Source organism: Diplotaxodon limnothrissa, linkage group LG18, assembly GCF_057381915.1.
Source record: "Diplotaxodon limnothrissa isolate DT_005_m linkage group LG18, D_limnothrissa_male_GT1.1, whole genome shotgun sequence".
In the NCBI taxonomy this organism is placed as follows: Eukaryota; Metazoa; Chordata; class Actinopteri; order Cichliformes; family Cichlidae; genus Diplotaxodon; species Diplotaxodon limnothrissa.
In genome coordinates this window covers 22078498-22102460 of record NC_140613.1, presented here as the reverse complement: position 1 = coordinate 22102460, position 23963 = coordinate 22078498, and the positions used below count along the sequence as shown (strand labels likewise).

General features: G+C 42.3%; 3 protein-coding genes across 3 annotated transcripts; all 3 read right to left on the bottom strand.

The window, feature by feature from the left end:
- Positions 1 to 831: 831 nt before the first annotated feature.
- Positions 832 to 5322, bottom strand: LOC146613574 (RNA-binding protein MEX3B). The gene is made up of 4 exons (XM_085378296.1): positions 5168 to 5322; positions 4071 to 4638; positions 2153 to 2394; positions 832 to 2051 (listed from the first exon to the last, which is right to left on the bottom strand). Exons 2-4 carry the CDS (start codon positions 4570 to 4572, stop codon positions 834 to 836), a joined length of 1962 nt encoding a protein of 653 aa, XP_085234422.1. The 5' UTR covers positions 4573 to 4638; positions 5168 to 5322; the 3' UTR covers positions 832 to 833.
- Positions 5323 to 6966: 1644 nt separating this feature from the next.
- LOC146613573 (methyl-CpG-binding domain protein 3-like) lies at positions 6967 to 14829 on the bottom strand. The gene is made up of 7 exons (XM_085377815.1): positions 14555 to 14829; positions 12657 to 12813; positions 10724 to 10861; positions 10456 to 10546; positions 10184 to 10361; positions 7330 to 7476; positions 6967 to 7214 (listed from the first exon to the last, which is right to left on the bottom strand). The coding sequence occupies exons 1-6, from the start codon at positions 14566 to 14568 to the stop codon at positions 7335 to 7337; spliced, it is 720 nt and encodes a 239-aa protein (XP_085233941.1). The 5' UTR covers positions 14569 to 14829; the 3' UTR covers positions 6967 to 7214; positions 7330 to 7334.
- Positions 14830 to 15421: 592 nt separating this feature from the next.
- uqcr11 (ubiquinol-cytochrome c reductase, complex III subunit XI) lies at positions 15422 to 18737 on the bottom strand. The gene is made up of 3 exons (XM_085377909.1): positions 18611 to 18737; positions 17824 to 17954; positions 15422 to 15783 (listed from the first exon to the last, which is right to left on the bottom strand). The coding sequence occupies exons 1-2, from the start codon at positions 18658 to 18660 to the stop codon at positions 17834 to 17836; spliced, it is 171 nt and encodes a 56-aa protein (XP_085234035.1). The 5' UTR covers positions 18661 to 18737; the 3' UTR covers positions 15422 to 15783; positions 17824 to 17833.
- Positions 18738 to 23963: the final 5226 nt, after the last annotated feature.

The following is a 23963-nucleotide window of genomic DNA, read 5'->3' as shown; positions in this document are numbered from 1 at the left end:
ATGAATTCACTCAAGAGATGTCTATTAATAACATTCATTTGGCTTACTTACTGATGGCTATTCTTTTGTGGCAAAGAGAAACTGGAATTGATCCTTAAGAGGTCCCTTGGGTTTATTGTTCTTCTAGGTGCCTGACAACACAGCGATCTTTAAAATAAAAACAGAGAGAAAAGTCCCAAACTTACAGAAAAAAAAGAGGAACCTTGCCACTTCGTGCCACAACAGCATGAGTGAGAGCAAAGGACAAAGGGATTTGTTGGAAACGGGCGGTGCCCTGTTGAGAACAGTAAAATTAGGGAGTAGAAAAGTGCAGGCCTCGTCGACAGCTTCATTGAAAAATATCTGTTAAGTATAAAAGTGTCAAAAAGAAAGGCTGTGAGACAGATAGAGAGCGAGAGAGAGAGAGCAGGCAGAGATCTGAAGAAGAAGCCAGAATGAAGAAATGTTGAGACAGACCAGCAGGCAGCCGCAAGGGCCGCTCTGGGTCAAAAAGAAGGCCTGAAGAGAGATAAGACACTAGTTTCCTTCCGTTAAGTTCAACACCAAGAGACTGGCTGAGCTCCAACTGTCTACAGACCAGTTTCAATTAACTTCACTCTGAAAATAAGTCACTATTAATTATTATCATCATCATTTATCGACAGTTACCAGCAATAAATCAGCATCCTTATAGTATCGTCATCTCTATTAATGCATTTATTATGGTCCATCATGTGTGTGAAGGTTATTATTGTGACTCCTTCCATTGTCTCTGCCGCAGCTGGTGCCCCACTTGGGACCGTTCCCCTCCCATCCCACATTTTACCCCACCACCCCTCCCTTTGCCCGGGACATTACGAGAAGATGCGGATGCACTGTGTGGTAGGAGTGTGACAGACGGGGCATTCTGGCTCTGTTGATTGGCAGATCTGCCCAGCGCACTCCATGCAGAACAAGTTGTGGCCGCAGGGCACCAGGGCTGCCGTCACCTCGCTCTCGAAACACACGAAGCAGTCCCTGTTGACCCCGGGGCTGACTCCAACCAGAGCCGCAACCCCAGAGCCAGAGCTGCCTTTCAGTCGGCTCAAAATCCCAGAGGTGAGACCCACGCCGCTGCCGCCTCCCTCTGAGTCGGTAGGCGACCCACCGGGGAGGGAGGAGGCCGAGCAGGAGGAGTAACCGGTCGATGAGCCGCCGGAGCTGGAGCTCGATGCTCCGGAGAAGGAGCCGCCGCCTGCGTTGCCAGACTGCAGCCAGGAGAGAGTGCTGAGGGGGTCGCTTTGAGCACGACGGGCAAGTGGGTGATCCAGAGGGGGGACCACGCCTGTGTCCTGAGGCAGAGTCGGGGACAATCGTGGAGTGATGGCGCCGGCGCTGACGCCGCTGCTATTGCGACGCAGAGGCTGCTGCTGAGAGGAGCTGCCCGTCTTATTGCCCGATCCGCTGTTGACGAAAGGCGCCCAGATGTTGGAAGCACTGAACTCGAAGCCCAGCTCGTCTGACGAAGGCAGTCCTGGGGTGGAATCGCCCCCAAAAGTGAATCCCCCAGCGCTGCTGGAGCCTGTGCTAAAAGGGCTAGTGGGACTGCCTCCCTCAGTGGCCTTCCGGGCGGTGCTGAAGCTGTCTGCGCTCATCCCGCCATTGTGCGTGTGATAGGGAACCGATGAAGACATCTTCCTGCCGGACGAGTGGTGTACGGACATGGAAAGAGCAGAAGGTGGGGATGTTGGAGGAGGAGGGGGGGCAGAATGGTGGCTAGTTGCCCTGGACCACAAAGTCGCTCCCAGTCCCCCACTCAGGGAACCAAGGCCTTCAAGACTGACATCAGTGCCATTAGTGTGGAAGTCATTGTCTCCCTGGAGGTCTACAAAGGTTCCAGTTCTCAGGGTGATGTGAGTCTCGATCTCCTCTCTCGCTCTGTCCACGTTCTCTGGCATCCCAGTCACCTCGAACACGGGGTCTTTTTCTCGACTCGGTGTCACGATGTAGGTGTGAGTCTGCTGCTGGATGCGCTTGATTGTTGCCCCTTTTGGTCCAACAACTAAACCGACTACTCTGTACGGCACTCTAACCTGGATCAGGGATAAAATAAAAGGATATTTTAGCTGATTTTCAAGCAAAACAAGACAAAAAGCAAAAACATGACCCCAGCACCACAGCAGGGCTACTGCACCTGTATAGTGGTCTGTCCAGGTAGGTTTGGTGGTCCGGGAAGGGAGCCGCCTCCTCCACCCCCTCCAGCTTTGCAGCGGGACGCCCTGATCATAGAGAAGTGCTCTGCTGCAGACACAATTTCACGCTTGGCCATCTCCACATCCTCCCTGCGTCCCGTCACGATGAACACAGGGTCCTCGCCTCGCACCGGAGTCTTTATGTAGGTGTTTGTTTTGGCACGCAGGGCCTTGATCTTACAACCTGGAAGATTCAGAAGCACACAATCAACTGCAATGTTTTTTTTTTGTTTGTTTTATTAGTTGATCTGATTTCGCTGACAATTATGAATGCTTCACTTTGTAAAGTTTCAAAAATTCAGTTGCTCTCACTAATATGAATGGGCTATATTAGGCAGAGCACAAATTTTAGCCTAAATTTCAAAGCCTGACATCAAAAATATTTTTGTAACATACGCCTGGCACTTTGGTGTAGTAATTTACACATTTGCCATAAAATATCCATCTATCCATTCTTTTCCGCTTATCCTTATTGGGTCGTGGAGGGACTGGAGCTTGTCCCAGCTACCACAGGGTGAGAGGCAGGGTACAACCTGGACAGATTGCCAGTCTGTCGCAAGGATAAATAAAGTAATTTCCTCTGTTCGGTCCCAGGAGGAGACACAAATCCTTTTGAAGTTGTGTCAGGAAGGGTAAACTGTGTAAAGGTCTACCACATCAAATATGCATATCTGCCCGCTGTGGTGACCCTTTGTGAAAAAGGAAGGAGCTGAAAGTAGCATTTCTACAACATGATTATATTAGTATAAATTCAGACTTACTCTGGCATCAGAAGCCAAAAAACACACTTCAGTAAAAATGAGAAGCATTTTCCTGACATAATCCACACCCCACAACAGTGGTGTATGCTCCACAGTCAGAGAGCCACCAAACTACACAAAGTGCACCTAATTTACTGACAACTACAGCATAAATGAAAAATAATCAGCCATTCCTTTATCATCAGCTCAAACTGAGGTAGTGCTGATCATTTTATGAAACAGGCAGTAAAGCCAGCAGGTCTTCATGAAGCTCTCCACATTAAATCAGTGCTGCACTGCATGCCTCCTCCCAGCAGCAGCATCCACACTGCGCTCTGTGTCTTTAAATGCGGACGCTTCATTCTTGGCGGCCAATAGGACGCACGGAGCGTGATGTCATTCTGGGAAGCAGAAAGCATGGCTTTTTCAAACAAAGAGAACAATGCTGTAACGTTAGCGCGAGCGCAACGGGAAAAACAAACCCACGGCTTGACTAAATTTAAAGTGTAGGACACATCCGAATAGAAATCATAATTAAAGAAATCATCTCGAGTATAAACGTAGCGGCAAGCAGCAGCAGCGGCAGACTGAGCTGGGTGCAGGGCGTAACACCGCCCAGTCCCGTGTTTGTGCGTCTGCTGCTGCCCCGTTTCAGCCTCACATCTGCTCTGAGGAGCAAATATAACAAACGCATGTATGAGGTGAAGGTGTGAGTTCAGTGCCGCCTGTGATCTGCGGTACGAAGAAAATCTACACATTTCGCGATATTTCCTTTGTTTGGTGCAGGCTGCTAGACATGTCCAGACTCCCGACAATCTGCCGCTTTGTCTGACCCTCTCCCTCCCCTCCCCCTCCCTTCCCACTCAGCCACGCTCACTCCCTCACCCTCTGTCAGAGCATTGTCTAATTGCTGATTTAAAAAAACAAAACAAACAAAAATCACAAATACTACAGCGGCATTTCATTTCAGTGGAGTATCCGCATTATGCTGCCACTGAAGAGCAGGAGAGGGAAGTGCAGCCCGACCACAACATCAAGCTCAGACAGCTGAAGTTCACAGACCCAGCTCACCAGGCAGTCACCCAAACAAAGAACAAGCTGCTTAACGGCACAGCCTTACCTTGTCTGCCCACTATCTCAGCCACATGCTCGGAGCTGGGGACGGGAACACACTCGGTCATGTTGACACTTCTTTTCCTGCTGCAGAGGACGGAGTTTGGTTCCCCGTGGAGCATGGCATGGGAGCCGGCCATGTGGTACCCCCCTGAGCCATAGTACTCCGGGGATGGAGAGCAGGACGTCGGAGAGTCCCGAGACCCGCTGGGATGGTCCAGCATTTGTAGATCCACGAACCCCCCTCCACTCACACCGTTGCAATTCTCGGGTCCCGGACCCTGGGTCCCATCCAGGCTGTCCACAAGCCCGCTGCTTCCGCCGCCCCCACAGTCCACCTTCTCCATGGCCATCAGTGACAGCTGGTCCAGGGCGAAGCGGAGCGCCTCTTGGTGGTCCTCCTCCCGGGACTCCTGATCCGTCTCCCTGGACAGACCGACCCCGTTGTGTTGGCTGCTGATCACCACGTCGTGGTCCATAATCTCGGGGTGAAATAAAGGGCTAGGCATAGTCTCTCCGTGGATCTCACATCAGATCACGGATGCCTGTTTTGTTGGGAGTCCGCTCACCCTCTACTGAAATTCAAAGAAAACAACAATAAAAATAAAAGGTTTTTCCATGTCTTCTATTAAAACACACAAAATACGAGTGTAACAGAGCACCGTGGAGCCTCAGATCACCCAACAATAACAACGCGCATTAACAGTATTGATTTGAGCGCCTTTGCTTTGTCTGTTGTTGCTGTTTGTCTGACAACTGAGCTCATCCAGGAGGTTGACTGTTTTGCCCGTCCTCACAACCACACACAGTATATTCCCGAGCCTTTTCGGTGCCGACTCCAGCCGGTCCGGTGTGTGCTGTCCGAATTTAAACGTAAATTTAAAAACAATAAACAGATAAATGAGCTGTTGTTAGCTCCAAGAATCAAAAGCTAGCAGGCTAGCTCCACACAGTCGGCACTCAGTCACGTTGTCGACCTCTTTGTTTGAGAGCGCCGCGGTTAGCTGCTTTAGCTCTGTTCTGACAGTCGAACTTGTGTTCACATTCACAGACTGCCGTGTTATTTTTTAAAATTAAATACGTGCGGAAACCACGAGAACTTACCTTATCTACGTTTTGTCGATGAAGTCCTCTCTTCACTCGTAGCCCAGTTCTTTAGGGAAAGACGTGGAGCAGACCGAAGGAGGAGACCTGTGCTGTGCAGCGCTAGGAGCTAGCGGTTCGGCTAACTAGCAAACCGAAAGGGGGGCGTTTGAGGAGAAGAAGAAAAAAACGTTTAAAACCGAAAAGAGGGCACTGTTGTTTTTCCTCCTCCAGGAGATTTCCACAGGAGTGTCACTGCCTCTTCATTTCTCCCAGCGTCAGGGAGAGCTCAACTGAAGTCCAAGGTTAGCGGTTATCTTTTAGTTAAAAAAAAAAAAAACAGTGATTCTCGGCTTTCTGTTGCTGCTCTTGCCTGCCTGACCCCGGTCGGTCCGCCGCCTTTGTCTCGCCAGGCGCACGCCGCTCCGTCTCCCGCACACGGCACTGACGTCACCCGCGACACAACAATGAGTTCAAAGGCCACATGAAGCAAGGGGAGAGCATCAACGCACAGCAGTCTGGGCTACTGTCACCCCCGCCGGGTCTGTCAGAGCACTATTTCACTCTCCTCTTCCGTGGAGGTTTTTGTAGCGTAACTATTAAGGCACTGATATACGTTTAGAAAAATGTGACCACGGTTGGGTGTGTTCATCGTGGCTACCAATGAGGTGTTTGGGGTGGTCCAACAGCATCACTGAGCGATGCTCATGCACTAGTAGTTACTTTCTAAGATATTTGTTTAAAAAAATAACCAAACTCATAAACGCGCCACAGGGTTGTTCTAGGGGTTTCGATTGAAGTTATTTTTATATAAGCGCATACATGTTTAAAAAAAAACCACATCGGCATGCTTCCTTGTATACCTTTAGTCAGAGGCACAAAGATGAAATTTATTACTAATGCTGACTGATTTATCTTATTTAAGAATGAAGGGTTACATGGGTGTAGAGATCCCTCCACTGCCAACACAGACAAAAGGAATATACTAATTTATTACCCCCCTCCCTTTCTTCATCGATATAAAGAAACTATTTCCGAATGTTAGGCTGTCTTTTGGTTCATGGTCTATCTGAAAGGTTATACAGGAAGGACTCAGAGTAGAGCCAGCTGAGGTGGTTAGCATTTGACCAGCATGCCTCCTAGGTGAGGTGGGAGAAGGATATATGCTAGAGGGATTGTATCCCCTGGATGGCTTGCTATCCCCTCTGAAGAGCTGGAGGAGGTGGCTGGGGATGGGTGGTGTGGGTGTCTTTGCTTACACTGCTCTCCTATGACCTGGATGGATACGGTTTAATAAAATTTGTCCTGTGGGGACATTAAAGTTCGTTTTTTGTAGGTAGCACTTTAACAGACACTAATTACAAACAAACATACAAAAGGACACATAAGAAAAATGCCTTTATTTGACAGAAAACAGTACATCAGCAGTGTGTTTGTATGATCCGAGGGAACGCACCTTTTACTGAAATGCAATAGTAGTTGTTCAAAGAATAGTGAAAATACAAATACCATGGCTTCATGTTCAAAGCTATGTAAACTCAAATTATTGTGACCAAAAAAAAAAAAAAGTTTGAACCGTGAAACTGTAATCATCACCATCCAGAGGCATGTAAAAATACTGCTGCATTTCTATGCTTTCAAACATGACATGCTAACTTACAGTGTCAGTAAAACATAAAAAGCAATAGCAGGAAATAAAAACACTTCTTAAAACCAATTAAAATGTAACACACACACAGATCAGTCGTGTACATAAAGGTTTGCGTTTTCAACACTGAGCTTAAACAGCTGTTAACTAAACATAACACTGCATTGTGTAGAGCACCATAACCAGCTGCCGGACTTTAGTAGAGGTAAAAATGAAAACTCAGAGCACCCTTACAGGATTATAAGGTCATATGTTTAAAAAACAAAAAAATTAAAGACCACAGTCTTTGTTTAGGTTAGGAAAAAAAATCTGCAGAATGTCTGCATATAAAGTCTGCTTCAGTTTAACTGCATACAAACCTTCATGGAGCCGTTAATTCGAGCATTGAAAAGACTTTACCAGCAAATGTCTCAAACAAGTCTGTGGGAGAGATAGAGGAGAGTTACTTGTTTAGGAATATACTGTAGGTCATATTAAATGCAATTAACCATGAGAAATTCAGCCATACTGTAGTGATTACTGCCTTTCTGTGTACCTTGGCTATAACTCCTCCTTCTCCACCTGCTCACCCTTCACCTCTGCTTCTACATCTGCAGCGGTGTCTTTTATATGAGCCAGCATATCAGCCATAAGGGCTTCTTCGAGCCGCCTCCTCACATTCTGCACCAGGTCCTCCTGCTTCCTGAGGGGCACAGACAAGAACACATAATTACATTAATGACATAACGTCTTTCACGACTTGAAAAAAGTTTCAGGGAAGGAAAAGTGCAAATCATTTGATGTCCACCAAAGAGCCGCACACTACACCTCAGCCCACCACGTGACCTTAGAGGGAGGCTGATTTTTATTTATTTATTTTTGCTCACTCCAGAAAATCATTTCATTTTCAGACCCAAAATAAGCAATAAAAAAATAAATACATTCAATTCCCAGAGACATGAAGCTTGATAACTGTAGATGATACATCCAACACATGAACACAGAAGAAATGTGCATCTCCTCTGTGGAGATTGAGTCTGTTTTTATGACTTATACATGGAAACGTGTGCTCTAAATTTTAATATGAGCACTTCAGTCTAGAAAACTTTGCACATCATTACAATAACTAAAAATGCTAACATGTTTTGGGAAATTAATGTCACTGGTGAAGGAGGATTGTATGTATGTATGTATGCACACTCAATAACAGGGCAAATCTTTGATACGATCTCAGAAACACATTTATGTCTGAACACAGCAGCTTCAGAGCCGTGCTCTTCAAACCGTATGCGATTGAGGGGCAGCCAATCAGCAGACAGGTGGCATAAAGTGAGGGTGGCCTTCAGGGAAGAAGAGGTAAAACAGCTGACTCTTGGACTCAAGTTATGCAAATCTATTTTAGCAGAGTCCAAGAATAAAAGTCAGAATAACAGGTTCCCATTAAATATACAAAGAAATAGCCCTGTTCTCTATTCTTGTTTCTCACCTGAGGTCATACACACATCACTCGAGACCAAGGACAGGGAGCTTTCTGCCTGCTGGCTGAGTAACACACATTTTCTCCTAGTGACAAGTGGTTGCTAGGTGGTCACAGACTGGTCTCAAGGCCTGTGTGACTGGGTCCTTAGTCACTTGATCATACATTGTGACCATGGTTGTCACACTTCCAAAATGATAGATAAGTTAACGTCACATGGTTAGTGGTCACGTTTCCAAAAAAAAAGAAAAAAAAAAGAAAAAGAAAAACCACATATCTGCATTTTATCTTGCTTTTCGCTAAATGGACTGAGGCTGATTTGCTGTTCTCACCAGTGACCCATAAAAAGACACCATAGTTCAATTTGGTATAAGAGTATAAATGCAAAGTATGACTCATTACAAAGCCATAAAAGAGAAGCAGAACACAAAGTAAATCTCAAGATTGAACTTTTGAACACAGTGAATTTAGTTTGTTTTTCTAACATTTATATAATAATGTGCCTGAACTGAAGGTCAAATAGCAAAATAATAATGGTGACTTGTGATACAACTGTCCCAAGTTTTCAGTGTGTAACACTTGTTTCTCAGTATGAAATGTCCTTGGTTCAGAACGCTCCGAGAGTCAAACATCTACTTTCCTGCAATAAAAATAAAGTGCGCTGGTTTTGGCAGTGCACAAGTTTTTTATCATCAGCTATAGCATACTAGCTGGAGCTTCAGTAAATAGGTACAAAGTGCTGATTCACTATATGTTGAGCCTGAATTTAAAGCTGTATTCTTGTGTCACTGGAATAGAAAACGTCTGCGCTCACAGGTCAAGTGACCGGCTACCAGCTTATACTAAATGTGAATACCAAGACCAGTTGCATTTGTCCGTTGACAGCTCTGACAAAGCTTTTTCAGACAAGATATTGATGTCCTCAGTGACATTACTATGCAATTTTAAAGCCTATTTAATGGTTTTACTATTGGAGTCCAGTGTGTGAACCCAGCAAGGGCCCCTTGTATGGAGTTTTTCCCTCCAAGAGCTCAGCTCCCCGGGTTAATGATGCGTTCTTCACAGAAACAAGAGATTCTTAATCTGAAGTTTCACTTCCTGATTAAATAATAATAATGATAATGTTGTCTGAGGCTTTAAGGCCCTTTTTCATTTTATTTCTTACTTTAAACTGGTCACAAGCCTTTGCCTTTTGACAATATACACCTTAAAGCCATCTCCACACAGGAAGTGATTTGTAACGACCACAGAAAGTCTGGGACATTCAGCAAACAACTACAAGCAGTAGTCAAAAAAGATGACAAACAAAAGAAACCCCCTGTAGTGACGCAAACTGGGCGGGTTGCAGGATAAACTTCTCTAAATTTCGAGGTGAGTGATGGATGCAACAACCTATGAGTGTGAAGAGTACTGTGCATTTGTCAATACATGGTGGTCAGTTTTGGTTTCTAGACCGCTCCAAGAATAAATTGATTACATGATTTTACCCTAAACAGAGTGCCTCAGCAACCCCAACATTAGAGGGTTACCTGGGCAACCGGAGCCTTAGCATTAGGAGTTTTTCCTTTAAAAGAAAAATCCAAATGATTCCAAAACTGAAGCTCATCATGTAGAGTTTTGTGAGAACCTGTCACTGTGGTGGCGTACGCTACATGAGAACAGAAAACAGTCACTGACAGTCAAGCCATTGATTGTTGAAAACAGCAGCATGTGCCCAACAAGAAAAAAGAAACACCACCTCACTGCTTGGTAGTGGTGGAACATGTTGAAATGCACTTTTAGAGTGCACTTGATTTACATTTGACACCCTTCACAGAAGAAGCCACCAGCAGCAGACTCAAGCCTTCATCAGTTTCCTATGCATGAATAATATCACTTAGTATTACAGTTAGAAAATCAGAGCTCCTTTGTGTTAAATATGAAAGTATCTCACCTAATATCATCATCAGTCACTACAAAGGCTTTGCAGAGAGGCTGCGCAGTGTTGAGCCAGACTCCTGGATTTTTCTCCACCGCAGCAGTGAGCTGTCCCGTGATGGGCGCCGGGCTGGTGTGCAGGGCGCTGGCGATCGCAGAGAGCAGCGTTTTGTCTGAACATGCAGGCCCCACCCCTAAGAAGAGAAAATCAGGTGGTATGGGTCAACCTGGTAGAATTATTTCTGTTTGAATTATATGTGACGGATAAGTTTTAAAGGTTAACCTCACCCTGCAAGCCTTTGGGGAGATCCATCGTTTTGACCAGCTCTTCTGCTATATCGAATGCATTTAATCCGCTCAACTTCCTCTCCCAGAACAGCTAAAGAGTGAAGCAAAAAGGAAGATACCTTTTGTGTATTTTAGGCACAGTGTTTCCAAAACTGAACATCTCAGTCAGTCAGTCACTCACTCACTCACTCACACACACACACAAAAAATTAAATTACCATTAGAAAACAAACAAACACTTGACACACCTTTTCTGCTTCTGACTTACTTGTTTTGGTTGTTCCACAGCCTTCTGGGGGTCCGTCTTCACCTTGTTGTTGGGGTGATTTGTTACTTTGGTCACTGGCTGTTTGAAGATGGAAGCTGTCTGTCGAACTGGCAGCGTTGTGTTTAAATCAGGCTTAGCCTTTAAGAGAGAACTGTAAGTTAGTTTTCTACTATATGAACAGATTTGTTTTTTAATGACACTTAAAAAGAGCCACTTTTAAAGCCAACAGTTATCCTACTGCTTTATTTTTACTGCTGTCAGTCTTGTATAGCAGTGGCTGCTGCATCCCGTATTTAATTGTGAAGAGGCTATAAAAACATTACAAGGCAATGGAATGACTACTATGACACAATGTGGCATGAAAACAAAAATGCAGTAAATAGCTACAAGGAAAACACCTATCCTTCAGCTTAACAGCAGACATAAAAGGCTGTAATGATGTTAATTTTACAACATTTACCACTTGTACAGTCAACGGTCAATCATAAAACCTCATCTCTGGGGGAGGTTTACTGGTGAAGGACACAATGCACTCTATAGCAACTATGAAATAACGACAGGTTTCAAATGTCAAGAGGTAATAATCTACCATCCAAAAATCGTGCAAATTGGATATTTCAGGTTAGGAATTCACGAGAGAAAAACTTCCTTACGTAGGTTAAAGCGAACAAGTGAGCACGTCAGACTCAAGTCTGTTTTTACTGCAATTCATCTGTGATGGCTTCATGACAGAGAGGTTCCTGTGACGGTCATGAAATTTTAACCACAGTTTGCTAAAAGGCCTCAGGCAGACAGTGTGATCAGTGTACAGCCTGATGAGCTGTGCTTTTGGTTATGATGTTTATGACAAACACTCAAATGAAGTGGCAAAAATCAGACTTGGAGCTAATAATTCAGGACTGAAATTACTCTTATTTTAGCCACAAAGAATAAAAATTCTAGCTTTGATTATAAAAAATTCTCAACACAAATTTGTTACTTCGATACTTCTTTTAATGCATGACTATGTCACTATGGAAACATGAGCGTTTCACCCACATTTGCGACTAAACAGTCCTGCAATAGAAACGTACTCAGCAGCAGCGTATGAATAAAAAGTTTGACAACATTAGACACCGACCCCAGTTTTTAAACGTAAGCACTGATAAAACAACAGCAGCAGTGATGATGATGCTGGCACACTTTAACGAGGAGTCGGAGTCTGTTTAAACAACGTGGAGAGCGAAGAAGCCAAGCTGTTACGGAGACGGTGAGCTCAGGTTGACTGAAAGAAAACATGTTTCCAGCGTTCAAAAGAGGAGCGCTGTTCCTGTAATCACCATTAAACCTTTAGTGGGAAAAAGCTAGCGGGAGTCCTTCATCAAAGAACCTGATCAACAAACTTGATGTGAAGAAAAGCGAAGTTTGTAGCTGCTCCATCCTCCACCGTTATTATATACAGCAAAAAATCTGCAGTAAGCCTCCAGAAGTTTTATTAAAATATGCAGCTGAACTGATACCAAACTGGTTAAACTATACAACTTGCTGATGCCTTACAGCCTCCTATTAACGTCAGAAAGCCTTCAAGGAAGACAGAGTAATAGTAAATTTTTATTTAGTTTAGCTTAATATATTTTTTTCTTATTTATTTATTTAAAAAAAGGGACAATGCAGTTTAACATGATTCCAACAGCATGAAACTGATGTGCTGCATACGCATCTTATTTTATTTGACTGTACTTGAGATTATTTATATATTTTTGCATTTAAGAAAACTTTTTCTTCCAAAAAATGACATTTTTATATGGCATATGCAAATAGAATCAAAGGGTTTAGTTGTTGTTCTGTTTTTTGGACAGATGTATGCAGTTAAACTAAATATGAAGAAGCACAACTTAAACTTACAGGTATACATTTTTAAGCCTCATAAACACCAGAGACCAAACTGTCTTACCCTTATTTGATGGCTGATGTCATAGAGATGGTTGTGCCTGCTGCGCTGCCCCTTGATCAGGAGTGACTGTTCGCCCCGGGAGTGGCCAGCATTCACATCAGTGTGAGGGCTGCCGCGGAATATCTGCGGCTTGTTGAGAATACGCTTAACAGGTAGACTAGAAAGAAAAACAGAAAAACCATCAAAACAAGCATCCACCAGGGATCAACAGTATTTCAGATACATCAGTTCTGCTTATAGCAGGTACAATTCTTTAAGATAAAACAACAAGTACTTGAATATTTATCCCACAAGCTCAGAAAGTCCTGTGTGAGAGCAGCCCAAACATTAAACCCAACATATAACAAAACAGCTTAAATAAAGTAAAATAGTTAGATAAATAAAACATGTCAAAATTAAAGTCGGTGTAAAAAAATAAAAAAATAAATCCACAAAAGCAGCTCAATTAAATAGGAAATAATATTAATAAGTCAGATAAAAAACACTCAATGAATTCTACTGTATCCATAATACAATAAAGACTTCATTATATACAAGAATAAAAACAGGCGCTTGCCCATTACTAACTGATTCCTGATCAAAGGAAAAAAAGTCTGAATACACAGTTCTTCTGCATCAACACAGCTGTTTTTATAATCACATTTGAACACTGTGTAGAAACAAAGTTAGAACAAAAAATTGCATTTAACTCAGGCGGGTCATTGGGTTCATTCCACTATTTTTAACTGGGATGTCCAAGAGTTTAGTACTCCACAGACACTCTCAGTTACTTTTTTGAATAAACTTTTTGACAGAGCCACGCTTCGAAATGGTATCTGGGGCCACCCCAGTAGATGTGTTTTGTTTTTTTGTTAGCATGAAAATTGTGAAGGTGGGCATAAACGCAGCTGTGCATTTAGCTTCATTTGACTTACTACATTGGCACTGTTAAACTTGCACTTATTTTTCTGAAGACAACTGTGTAATCATGACCAGAGTACAAATGAATGATTTGTTAAATGTGCATTTACACTCCTTTACACTAAAAGAAAGTGAAACGATTTGTCAGATATTAGTGACCATCTGTCAAAAATTGACTACTGATATTTAAACTGTTCTAAATTCCTCATGAAATCTCTCATGAATGACATCGAGCCATTTTGATCCAGAAAGTACTTAAGGGTTTTGTACAACCTTCTCAAGAGGCCTGGCCAAAAGGGAATCAAAAGGGAATCAGAAATTGCAACACATCTAACAAAACAGATGTGTTGCAATTTAAATTAAGTAAACACTGAGTAGACTCATATAGCCTATAACTCCAAATACACAATGACATAAAAAGATATTTTCAAAGAAATATTATAAAATAACTTGTCGAGCACGGGACCCCAACAGGTGTGCTGACAACAAGTCGAGAGACGTCATTCAGGCACCTCTGTAGCCCACCCTGTGGTTAAAAGCGGTCTGACCAGCAGTAGCTGATAATATCCACGTGGTTGTTTTTGTTTGACCGTCTCTAACTGAAGCGTGTCTGAAGCGTACTCATGGTGAGCCCCACGTGAAGTTTGGAGCGCTCGTGCTGCTGTAGCTGTGACGGGCCTGCGCACTGCAAGTCAAGCGTGTGTAAACAATGAAACTTAGCTAGCTAATCAAGCTAGCAGCACCGGGACGTCAAAGTCGTAGCAAATAGCGTGTCAATTGTTGCTTGAAGCTGCAGTATTTTAAACCAAACGAACTCCACCCGCTTTAAAGCCAACTTTTAGCTACAAAAGTAATGCTGCAAATAAATTAATTAAACCTCCCCAGATCGATTCATTTACTGATGAGCGTTTCTAAAGTGCCCCACGGATGTATGCAGGCGTGCGTGCATTTCCTCGTTATTACAATAACTCACTCGGTTAAACATGACAAAGTCCTACCTTTTTCTTTCCATGGTCCCGGCTGTCTCAATATTTCTGCCCCTAATTTTTGCTAATAAACGACAAAAACTTCACTACCTTATTAATATTACCACAGGCATGAATTTTGTCTGCTAGCTGTCCGTCTCAGCTCGAGATCTTGCAGATCTCGAGTACAGATCACTCCGCCGTATTAGTAACTTATGCGTCACACGCTGTAAAGTAGTCCGAAAGTAAAGCTCGCGCAGGTCTCACGTGGGCTGTGTCATAGGCGGAAAGTAACTATGACAGAGTTTTGACACTGTAACGTTTTCATCGTGTTCATAATTGTACTCAAAACTGCATTTATGGGAAAATATGTTACTTAATTGTAAAATGATATTTGTTTTTAGTTATTGTGAACTGGATATTTCTGGATAAACGGTCTGTATTTAAAGTCTAATGACACAATACAATAATGCAATTGCACTAGTTTGATGCTGTAACAGGTAGGCCAGCTAGATTAAAATCCAAGTTTAACGGACTTTATTTATTTTGTTTAATTGTTAAACTGTTACCTACACATTAATACATTTTCTATTCACTTTGTATAGAATTGAAAATGTATTAATGTGTAGGACCAGTATTTTCTACTACACCACGTTTTGTAAAAGGAGATGGAAAAAGTTTAAAAAAAAAAAAAGCTTTCTAAAAATTACCCAGCTGTTAATAAAAATATTAAGTGCCTTGATATTTTATAGCTTTTTAACAAAAGAGTGAAACTGTCAGTACTTTTCATTGTGACCAGTTATGAGGATGAGTAAGAGAGGCTGTTTTTAAATTTGCTTCATGCACATTTACCTTCAGCAGGAACACAAGCAAATTAAATAAATCCATAAACAGCCATAATATAGGAGAAATCACAGATACTTTACTTCTCACAAAAATCAAGAATCAAATTTGACCCACAGACCACAGATGATTACAATAAATACACGTCCTTAATCTGAACAGGGAAAGAAACCAAATGCACGTTTAAATCGTTACTGTTTTCCTCTTCGTCTGTTCATATTTTTACTGGCAGAAGAACGCTGAAAAGCCAAACCCAAGGATCATTTCATTGGACGTTGGTAGTCAACAGTTCAATGCTGAATGAGCTGGAGGGTGAGAATGATGGTCTCTGGTGGCCTGCCATGCAGTGGAAGGTCCTGGCTGCAGCAGTGTGTGGTCTCTCTGTAGGTCCTTGTGTAAAAAGAAAAAACAGCGCTGACCTGAGGAGGAGGAAGGTACATGTGTTATAATGTGTTCAAGAAATTATCAAAGCTGGATGCTGAGGGCAAGCGGAAAAGAAAAACTTAATGGAATATTAAAGCATTTTTGTTTATTAACTGTAATTTTTTTCTCGTTTGAAACCATCATTCAAAATTGAATCAACATCAACTGAATGAACCAATTCAAAGTTAATGCCTATGAGTTTTAAATTTCCAGTGGTCACAGTCTTTTCATTAGAAGCTGCCTAATACAGTCTCAAACAGGCCACTTTCCTTAATTCTGGTCTTGTGTCCTCTCTGAACTGTCCAGTTTCATTTAAGTTATTAATTTATTTATCCCAAACATCTGCAGATTACTATGTTAAAGCAACCAAACCTTTAAGGACAACAAGATACAATATGACAAAAACAAAAATCACATACAAAAACAAACTGGAAAGAAAAATAAAATATATCAATGAGTATGTCGCCACAATTGTCAATACTTTCTTTTAGCAAGCTGATGAAATGTGCCCCTGTTTTTCCAGGGCACAATTCATGCTAAAGCCCTTTAATTTGATCAGACCAGAAAGTCTTTTTATGACTAGGGTTTTCCAGTGACTGACCATAATGAGCTCCTGAATTTGTTCATTGCCTTTCTGAATGTCTGCTTTGTAACTGAGAAATAAATGAAACCAAAAGATCGCCTGGCAGCTTTGTGTCAGATGACATCTCACATTTAGTAATCACATTTTCAATCTTCACATTATTACGACAAGCACTTACAGAGCTCATCATGACAAACCGCTTCATTGTTTCCTTCCCATCAGTTGAAGACTTTTCAATCTCAGCTCCGACTCCGGACATTTGTTTCGGAAATCACAGTATGCCTGCTTGTTTGTTTTTGATATTAATGTAGTGTCCCATCCTGTTCGGTTGAGTCATGCGGTTCAGGCAATACTTAATAAAGAATCTATTTGGGAAACGGGGGGCTAATACTCCACCCAGTGATGCTTTTACCTCTGGATTGAGGCATGACTGTTACCATTATATAGACAGCCTGTGTGCTGGGTCAGTAAACAGGAAAAACATATATATCTATGCCCAACAAACATGTAATATTGTAGGTTTTTCTTGGCTCACAATTTGATTTTGGGGAGTGAGTACTCATGATTGGTCTGTATGCATTGGAAGAAATGAGTCTGTGTTTCACTTGACTCAAAATTGTTCGCTTGAAGACCTAAGTATGCTGAAAGACTCGACTTTTGGCCCCAACAAACCCGTGACTGTGGTACTGTGACTTGTTTTCTTTAAAGTCACATACATCCCTCTGTAGACTGGACATCCACAATGTCAAGAAAATTTACTGAAAACCAAAGCTAGACTTGAGCAGTTTGAATTATCCCAAAAGATGTTAAGAATAATTATTAAAAAACAAAATATTTCTGAATGTGTTTGTTTTGAGCATCACGCACGTGTGCTGTTAGAGATAGCTGAAAACATTTAGTGTTACACAATGCCACACATGAGAAATGTGATTCTTGCCTGTTCAAACAAGTTTAAAGTCAACATAAAAGTAAAACTGGTACTGAGTAGCCTGATCAGTTATTTTTGCAACAAGCTGCATATTACGTTGCAGAATTAGACAGAACTTCTCTGAATTTCAGGAGTGGGTCAACCCCCCACACACACCCACACCCTTTATGTTCTATCACTTTATATGCTTCATGATAAGCTGTTTGTTCTCATTTTCATGCAGCTATGTCAACTTCACATAAAGGACTCCCCGTTGGTTTATGGGCCGCTGGTCATCGCTAACAAACCAATTATATATTCACTACAATTTGTAAAGTCTTTGGAACTATCATCACTGACTCGGGGGATGCCTGGTCCTCACTGAAGTCTCAAGCCTAGATCTACCTTTACGCCACCTGTTATTCTGTTAAGCACTGTCAGTCCAACTTAGGATGTGGTTCCTGCTTGTTAAATGATTATTTATTATTCAACGGTGCATGATAATCTCCCGAATGACTGTTTCACGCTGCCATTCTTTGGACTAACCTGACACATGTTAGTCATCGTTCTTGAATTTGCCGTTGATATAGGGGACATAATCCAAAACCAAACGCCAGTCTGTGACGTACACTAGGGCTACACCTCCAGTTGTTCCCCATACTGCCATAGTTGGGAGCCTGTGGAGAGAAGACAGTGAAAATTTGTCCGTTGTGTTTCTATTAATTTCAGCATCGATTGATGAAACTGAAGAGAGAAATACATTTTTATTGGGTAAAACCAAATATTCATTTTAGTGGTTTCGGTTATTAGAAGAAGACAAAAGGGTTGATGCCTTTTTATCTGCTGAAGCTATAAACATGCTGGAAAATGATGTAAGTAACTAACCCCCCCCAAATAAATCTGTTGCACCTGCTTCTGTTTGGTAAAATATGCCAGAGCATTTTACTTTTATCTGTTTAGGAGAGGGGATCCTGTACCTTAATCCAGTTGGGATAAAGTTTAATGCAGCCTTTGCGGCAGATTTATTAAGAACATTAAAAACCTTCGCCCGAGATCACATGGTTTAATTTGTTAGCTCGATGTATTTAAAAAAGCGATTCCCAATCTCCTCTGTGAACAGGCAGAGTTAATAACGAAAAGATAGCTCACACTCGCTTTAATACATAAAAATCATAACATCTTCAACAGACAGTCTAAAGTCAGTATGTCCCTACGACTATGACCTCAGTTGTGCTAACGGCTAATGCTAGCTAAGGACACATCGAGGTTCTTTTAAGCACAGGTCCGATTTCTTTCCGCTTTTTCTCACAGGCGCGACGTAAAAACTTCTTACCATGACTTGGCAATGGCCACATATTTCTGACCGATTACTTTACCGATCATTTTGGCTGAATTTTGTGATCCTTACGCAGGACGTGCCACTTTAAAAGATTGGAAGCACTTCCCAGTTTCTCGGCAGCCTAGTGCGCAAGCGCAAGAGGTACTTCCGCTTACTTAAGAAATAAAAGCCTTTAATAATTAAAGACAGACATTTTTTGACGCGCTTGTAAGCACCTAAAAAATAGTAACGATTTTATGTGGCAAATCTATAAAACATCGTAATGTTTCATGAAATGAGTCCCGTTTCGATTACAAAATCATTTTTGACTTTTTTATATGGCGCTTGCAACGAAAAGTGTTGTTTTTTATTTGTTGTTTTTTTTTTTTTAAATCGTGCATTGTACCAAGTTGCACAGAAAAAATCAGGGGCAAGGCAGCAATCCAGCATAGCACCTGTATTGTTTTTCTTGACTTCTGTCACAAGTTGCCGTGTAATTTTTGAGAGGACAGTGGCGGATTTTATGGACACAGCTGACAGCGTATGTCTGCACCCTAGTGGACTGAGAAAAAAGTACTGCATCTGGTTTCAGGTGTTACTGTGCTTTTAAATGTTTTCAAATTTTCAAACTCCTTGGCGGCCGCTTATCGGGGCCTGGAGCCTGGGGCTCGCTCGGGCCACTTCGGAGGTGGGGTGCCCCCGGCCTCTCGGCCTGGGGCTCGGTCACTCAGGCACGGCTGGCTGCCGGCGGAGCTCACGGGCGCGTCACTGCAACTCCCCCTGGCTTCTGCTCCGCGGCTGCTGAGTGAGCCCTCATCTGGGACTCTCCTCAGTTCTTTCTAGGACAGTCGCGCGGCTGCCCCTCTGTTGGTCTTCCTTGGTCTCCTGTGTTCTGGGGGCCTCTGGATGTCTGGAGTTTTGATCTCCTCCATACCTGCTTCATGCCCTGGAGGACGGGGGCTGTGACCCCCCCACACCCTCTAGCAGATCATTACATGAAGGAACCAGTGGCGTGTCTAGAAAATTTTTGTTGGGGGGGCCAGGTAGGGGCACAGATTTGGAGAAGGGTGGCAGATGTAATTGGCAGATAATGTTTAAAAAAAATTTCTACCAACCGTTAACCATAATTCAATAACCCTGTAAACCTAATAACTGAATGCGCTTTTAACTCTTATTAGAATGAGATTTTAACCACTACGGTGCAAAGTTTTTAGATACTGCGTTGATAAAGTACAAGAGATACAATCAGTGCTTTGTCAGTGTTTACTCAGCATTCAAGGACATCAATATTTGCATAGTATTTTTACTGACATGTAGTGCACATATGTTTTGGGCAAAAACATTTTTGAATATTAAAATACGAACATTTGTAACAAACAATTGAAATTTAGCCAATGCAAAACTTTGTGCCTATTAAAAAAAGAAGATAATCTTCTCACAAACTGGTGATTTTGAAACAGGAAAAAAGTGGGGAAACAACTGAAAAGACTAACATTTGAATAAAACCTGAAAGCAAGTAAATACTTGCTATGCTGCCTTATGGTAAACTTTGGTAATATTGATCAAGAACAACACTGGCTGATGATGAAATCCAGTCAGCTGGCATGGTGACACTACCAGTATTAACCTGCAGGGCTGGACTGGGACAGAAAATCGGGCATTTTGACTAGAGACCGGCCCACCAGGTATTAAAGCCATAAAGACTGAATGAAAACAAACCCTGTTGTGACAGTGATGTACAGTCTTGTTGGTATATGTATGATTTCTATACATTTTACATCAGATAAAAACTTTGGTTGTAAGATTTAGATAATTATTTAATAAAAGCTAGATATTTTAAATGAGAGTAAGAAAGAAAAGTATTTCTTTGTGCCCCCCTCTCCCTGTTAATGCCCTACCTGGCCCCCTGGTAAAACTTTCCTAGACCCGCCCCTGCACAGTTACCAGCTGTCAGCTACATAAAAAAGGCTCCTGGTGTTATTTGTCTCTCAGAAACAGCTCATAACTTCCCTTCAACTCGTTCATGTGAACTAAAAGGTAAACCTGTTTCTCCATCACAGCTCTGATGATTCAGTAAGGACATCTCCTGGTTTCATCTTCATGTTTCCCTCTCACCACATATCCAAACCGACATCATGACCAGCAGCTTTACAGCTGTGGCTCCAGCAAACATCAGCTGATAGTAGAAATTAATATTAAATAAATTCTAAGAACAGCTGATCAAGCTTAAACGTGCTGCTGTTGTTTAGCGCGACATCTGCTGGTTTCCTCTTTCTGGCGCAAAGTGGACGATAAATAAACAAGAGAGAAAAGCCGATCAGCTGATCATTGATCAGTTTCATGATTGAAGTAGCAACAGGAGAGGCAGGGGAGAGAATGAGAGAAGAAGAGGCAGCTGTGCAGCGTAACGATAGAATAACTCCAGCTTTGTGTCTTTTTTTCATTATAGCGAAAGTACGGGACAAACTGCGTCTCTTCTCAGCTCAATATGAAACGTGTAATATTTTCTCTGAATGAGGGACCATTCCATTTTTTAAGGAGCCGTTGGCAACTCTACTAACTAACCTTATGAATAAAATAAAGTTCACTATCTGTAACATCAGCACGGTGGCACAGTGGTTAGCACTGTTGCCGCGCAGCAAGAAGGTCCTGATTTCAATTCCACCATCAGGCCGGGGTCTTTCTGTGTGGAGTTTGCATGTTCTCCCCGTGTTTGCGTGGGTTCTCTCGGGTACTCCGGCTTCCTCCCACCGTCCAAAGACATGCAACTTGTGGGGATAGGTTAATTGAATAATCCAAATTGTCACTAGGTGTGAATGTGAGTGTGAATGGTTGTCTGTCCCTATGTGTTGGCTCTGTGACAGACTGGCGACCTGTCCAGGGTGTACCCTGCCTTTCGCCCTATGACAGCTGGGATAGGCTCCAGCGACCCTGAAAAGGATAAGCGGAAGCGAATGGATGGATCAGTAACATCATAGCACCCACCCAGCTGTATAAAAACTCTGTCAAGCTGGCTAGAACGCAGTACGAGTTATTGCAACTGAGGGTAAAAAGTCAGCACAACGAAAATAAACTGCACCTAAACTTGGTTTATATCTGACCCAGATAGACTGCAGGTCATAACTTCTTACATGAAGTTCAGTTCACCTGACACTCGGACTGGCGGCTGCCTCGGGTCTCTGCTCCTGCCTCCCCTTCCCTCATCCACCTGCTGGCCTCTGTGGAAGCCCCACCATAGCCACCACCAAACAACTGAGTTATTTTTACACATCGACCTGCATCTGGCCAATCCACCACCTCATGCCATTACAAAAAAATAAATAAATAAGTCACCGGGCATATGCCCGATGGCCAGTCCAGCTATGTTAACCTGCAACCAAATCTGCAGCTCCATACAGCAATGTTACGACTTAGATTATATCTTATAACTCATAACTCTTATGTTAGCTCCCCTCAGTAGCATACTGTCTGATATATTCGACGGCTGCAATAATTCTTTAAGTGTTATTTTTTCTTTGGTATTCTAATTTCACCGAAGTTTACTAAACTCAACAAACTTAATATTACTTACCGGGACATTTATTCTCTCCTCATTTTCTTTCACCGAAAAATTGTTTCCTGCAGTGCTGTCTTTCGTGCTTGGCTCTCCTACCTTTGCTAACGTGATGCACATAGCGCAGAAGCCGATGCTGCATTCACTTACACTCGGATATCTGAGCTTCACCGTGAAAACATAATCGGATATTTGATTGAATTTTATTGTTTTGCCTTTGGGGTGGCACCTGGGGTGGCCAGTCTGGTGGGGGGGGGGATGGCCTGTGCCCCCCCCCCAGGCCACCCTGCTGGACACGCCACTGGAAGGAACCTTTTGAAAAAAACAAGCGCGTCCATGCTCACAGGTGTACACACGGGTGATCACACCCACAAACTACACCCTTTTTGGCTCCTACCTCAAAGCACACTGTGTTCTGTTGATCTTATGTGCTGCACAATAATGTTTAATGTTTAGTATTTACTGTCATATTCCCATATATCATTGTGATGTTGTTTATTCTATTACTCTTGTTCTCTTCTGCTTGTTTTCTTTTTTCTTTCTCAGCAGGTGATCCAGGTGATTGATATATGCATTTTTTTCTCTCTGCTCATTCTGTTGGTTTTTGTTTTTTGCCCTTCTCCCCCGTCCCTCTTCTCAGCTGTTTCTCTTTCCCTCTTTCTTTCTCCCCTTCTTTCCCCCAGTCAAGTCTGTCCCGTATTCAGCAAGTGAAAATAAAATAAACAATAAAAGGTGAATCAAATGGACCATTACGGCAAGGCTGGGATGGTCAATTTGGTAAAGTAAATCCGTTGGGCATCTTTCTTCGCCTTTAGACAACAATTCTGATGGCAAAAGAGCCAAACGGGACAGGCCAAAAAAAAAAAAAAAGTTTTCAAATTTCACAGATGAGAAGCGTGTGTATATAAGATTTTTTTGAATTCATTAGTTTAAGGTGTAAGGTTTTTAGTGAAGTATGGGGGTATTACTTGCAAATGTGAAGCACATATGGAGACTTACCTGGCTCTGTGTGGGGGCCAAAGAAAACAAAACGTGTGTGCTCAGATCTGGTTCTCAGACTGGTTTGATTTTTCCAGTTCAAAAATAAAATGTACGCTGTATTCAGTTAGGGCCATACTTTGTTGAACAGACAATTTTTTTTGTCACCACAGTATATTTTAAATAAAAAAAAAATCAATATAATAATCAATAAATCAATATAAAGTTTAAGAATTACAGCCATTTGTATACAAAGTCCCCATTTACAGAGGTTAAAAAGTAATGGGGAAATTGGCTGATGAGCAGTTTCATGGGTGGTTGAGGCCTGTTCCCTTATTTCACAACAAACGATGCAGATGTGATATCTGAAACCGATTCTAAGTGTTGAATTTGCATAATCTGCATTATTTAAATTTGCATTCAATAGATTTTCACTGTTGTTTTAAACACGAGGGCCACAGACATGTCAGTGGAAGTGAAGGAGGCCATCATTAGACTGAAAGAACAAAATAAATCTAACAGGAGACGTAAAATCAGCAATTAGGTTCTTTAAAAGAAGAAATGCACTGGGTCAGTTCAGCAACACTAAAAAAACCCTGCAAGACCACAGAAGACAACTGAAGATGAAACCAAGTTTAACGTGTACCACACGATCTGTCCCAAATGGTGGAGGCACCATCATGGCATCTATGGTTGCCAGTGATACTGGGTCACTGGTGTTTACTGATGATGTGACTGCTGATAGAAGCAGCAGGATGAATTATAAAGTGTACTCACTGTAAAGATTGCTGCAAAACTAATTGGGCAGTGCAAACAGATAATGACCCAAAAGGAAAC

Coding starts and splice junctions, on each gene's coding strand:
- LOC146613574 (XM_085378296.1), bottom strand. CDS start 4,572: ATGCCTAGCCCTTTATTTCACCCCGAGATTATGGACCACGACGTGGTG. Junction 2,395..4,070: donor TGAGATAGTGGGCAGACAAG/GTAAGGCTGTGC, acceptor TGAATCTTCCAG/GTTGTAAGATCAAGGCCCTG. Junction 2,052..2,152: donor CTGGACAGACCACTATACAG/GTGCAGTAGCCC, acceptor TCCCTGATCCAG/GTTAGAGTGCCGTACAGAGT.
- LOC146613573 (XM_085377815.1), bottom strand. Junction 10,362..10,455: donor TCTCCCCAAAGGCTTGCAGG/GTGAGGTTAACC, acceptor TTCTCTTCTTAG/GGGTGGGGCCTGCATGTTCA. Junction 7,477..10,183: donor GTGACTGATGATGATATTAG/GTGAGATACTTT, acceptor TGTGCCCCTCAG/GAAGCAGGAGGACCTGGTGC.
- uqcr11 (XM_085377909.1), bottom strand. CDS start 18,660: ATGATCGGTAAAGTAATCGGTCAGAAATATGTGGCCATTGCCAAGTCA. Junction 17,955..18,610: donor GTGGCCATTGCCAAGTCATG/GTAAGAAGTTTT, acceptor TTCTCTCCACAG/GCTCCCAACTATGGCAGTAT.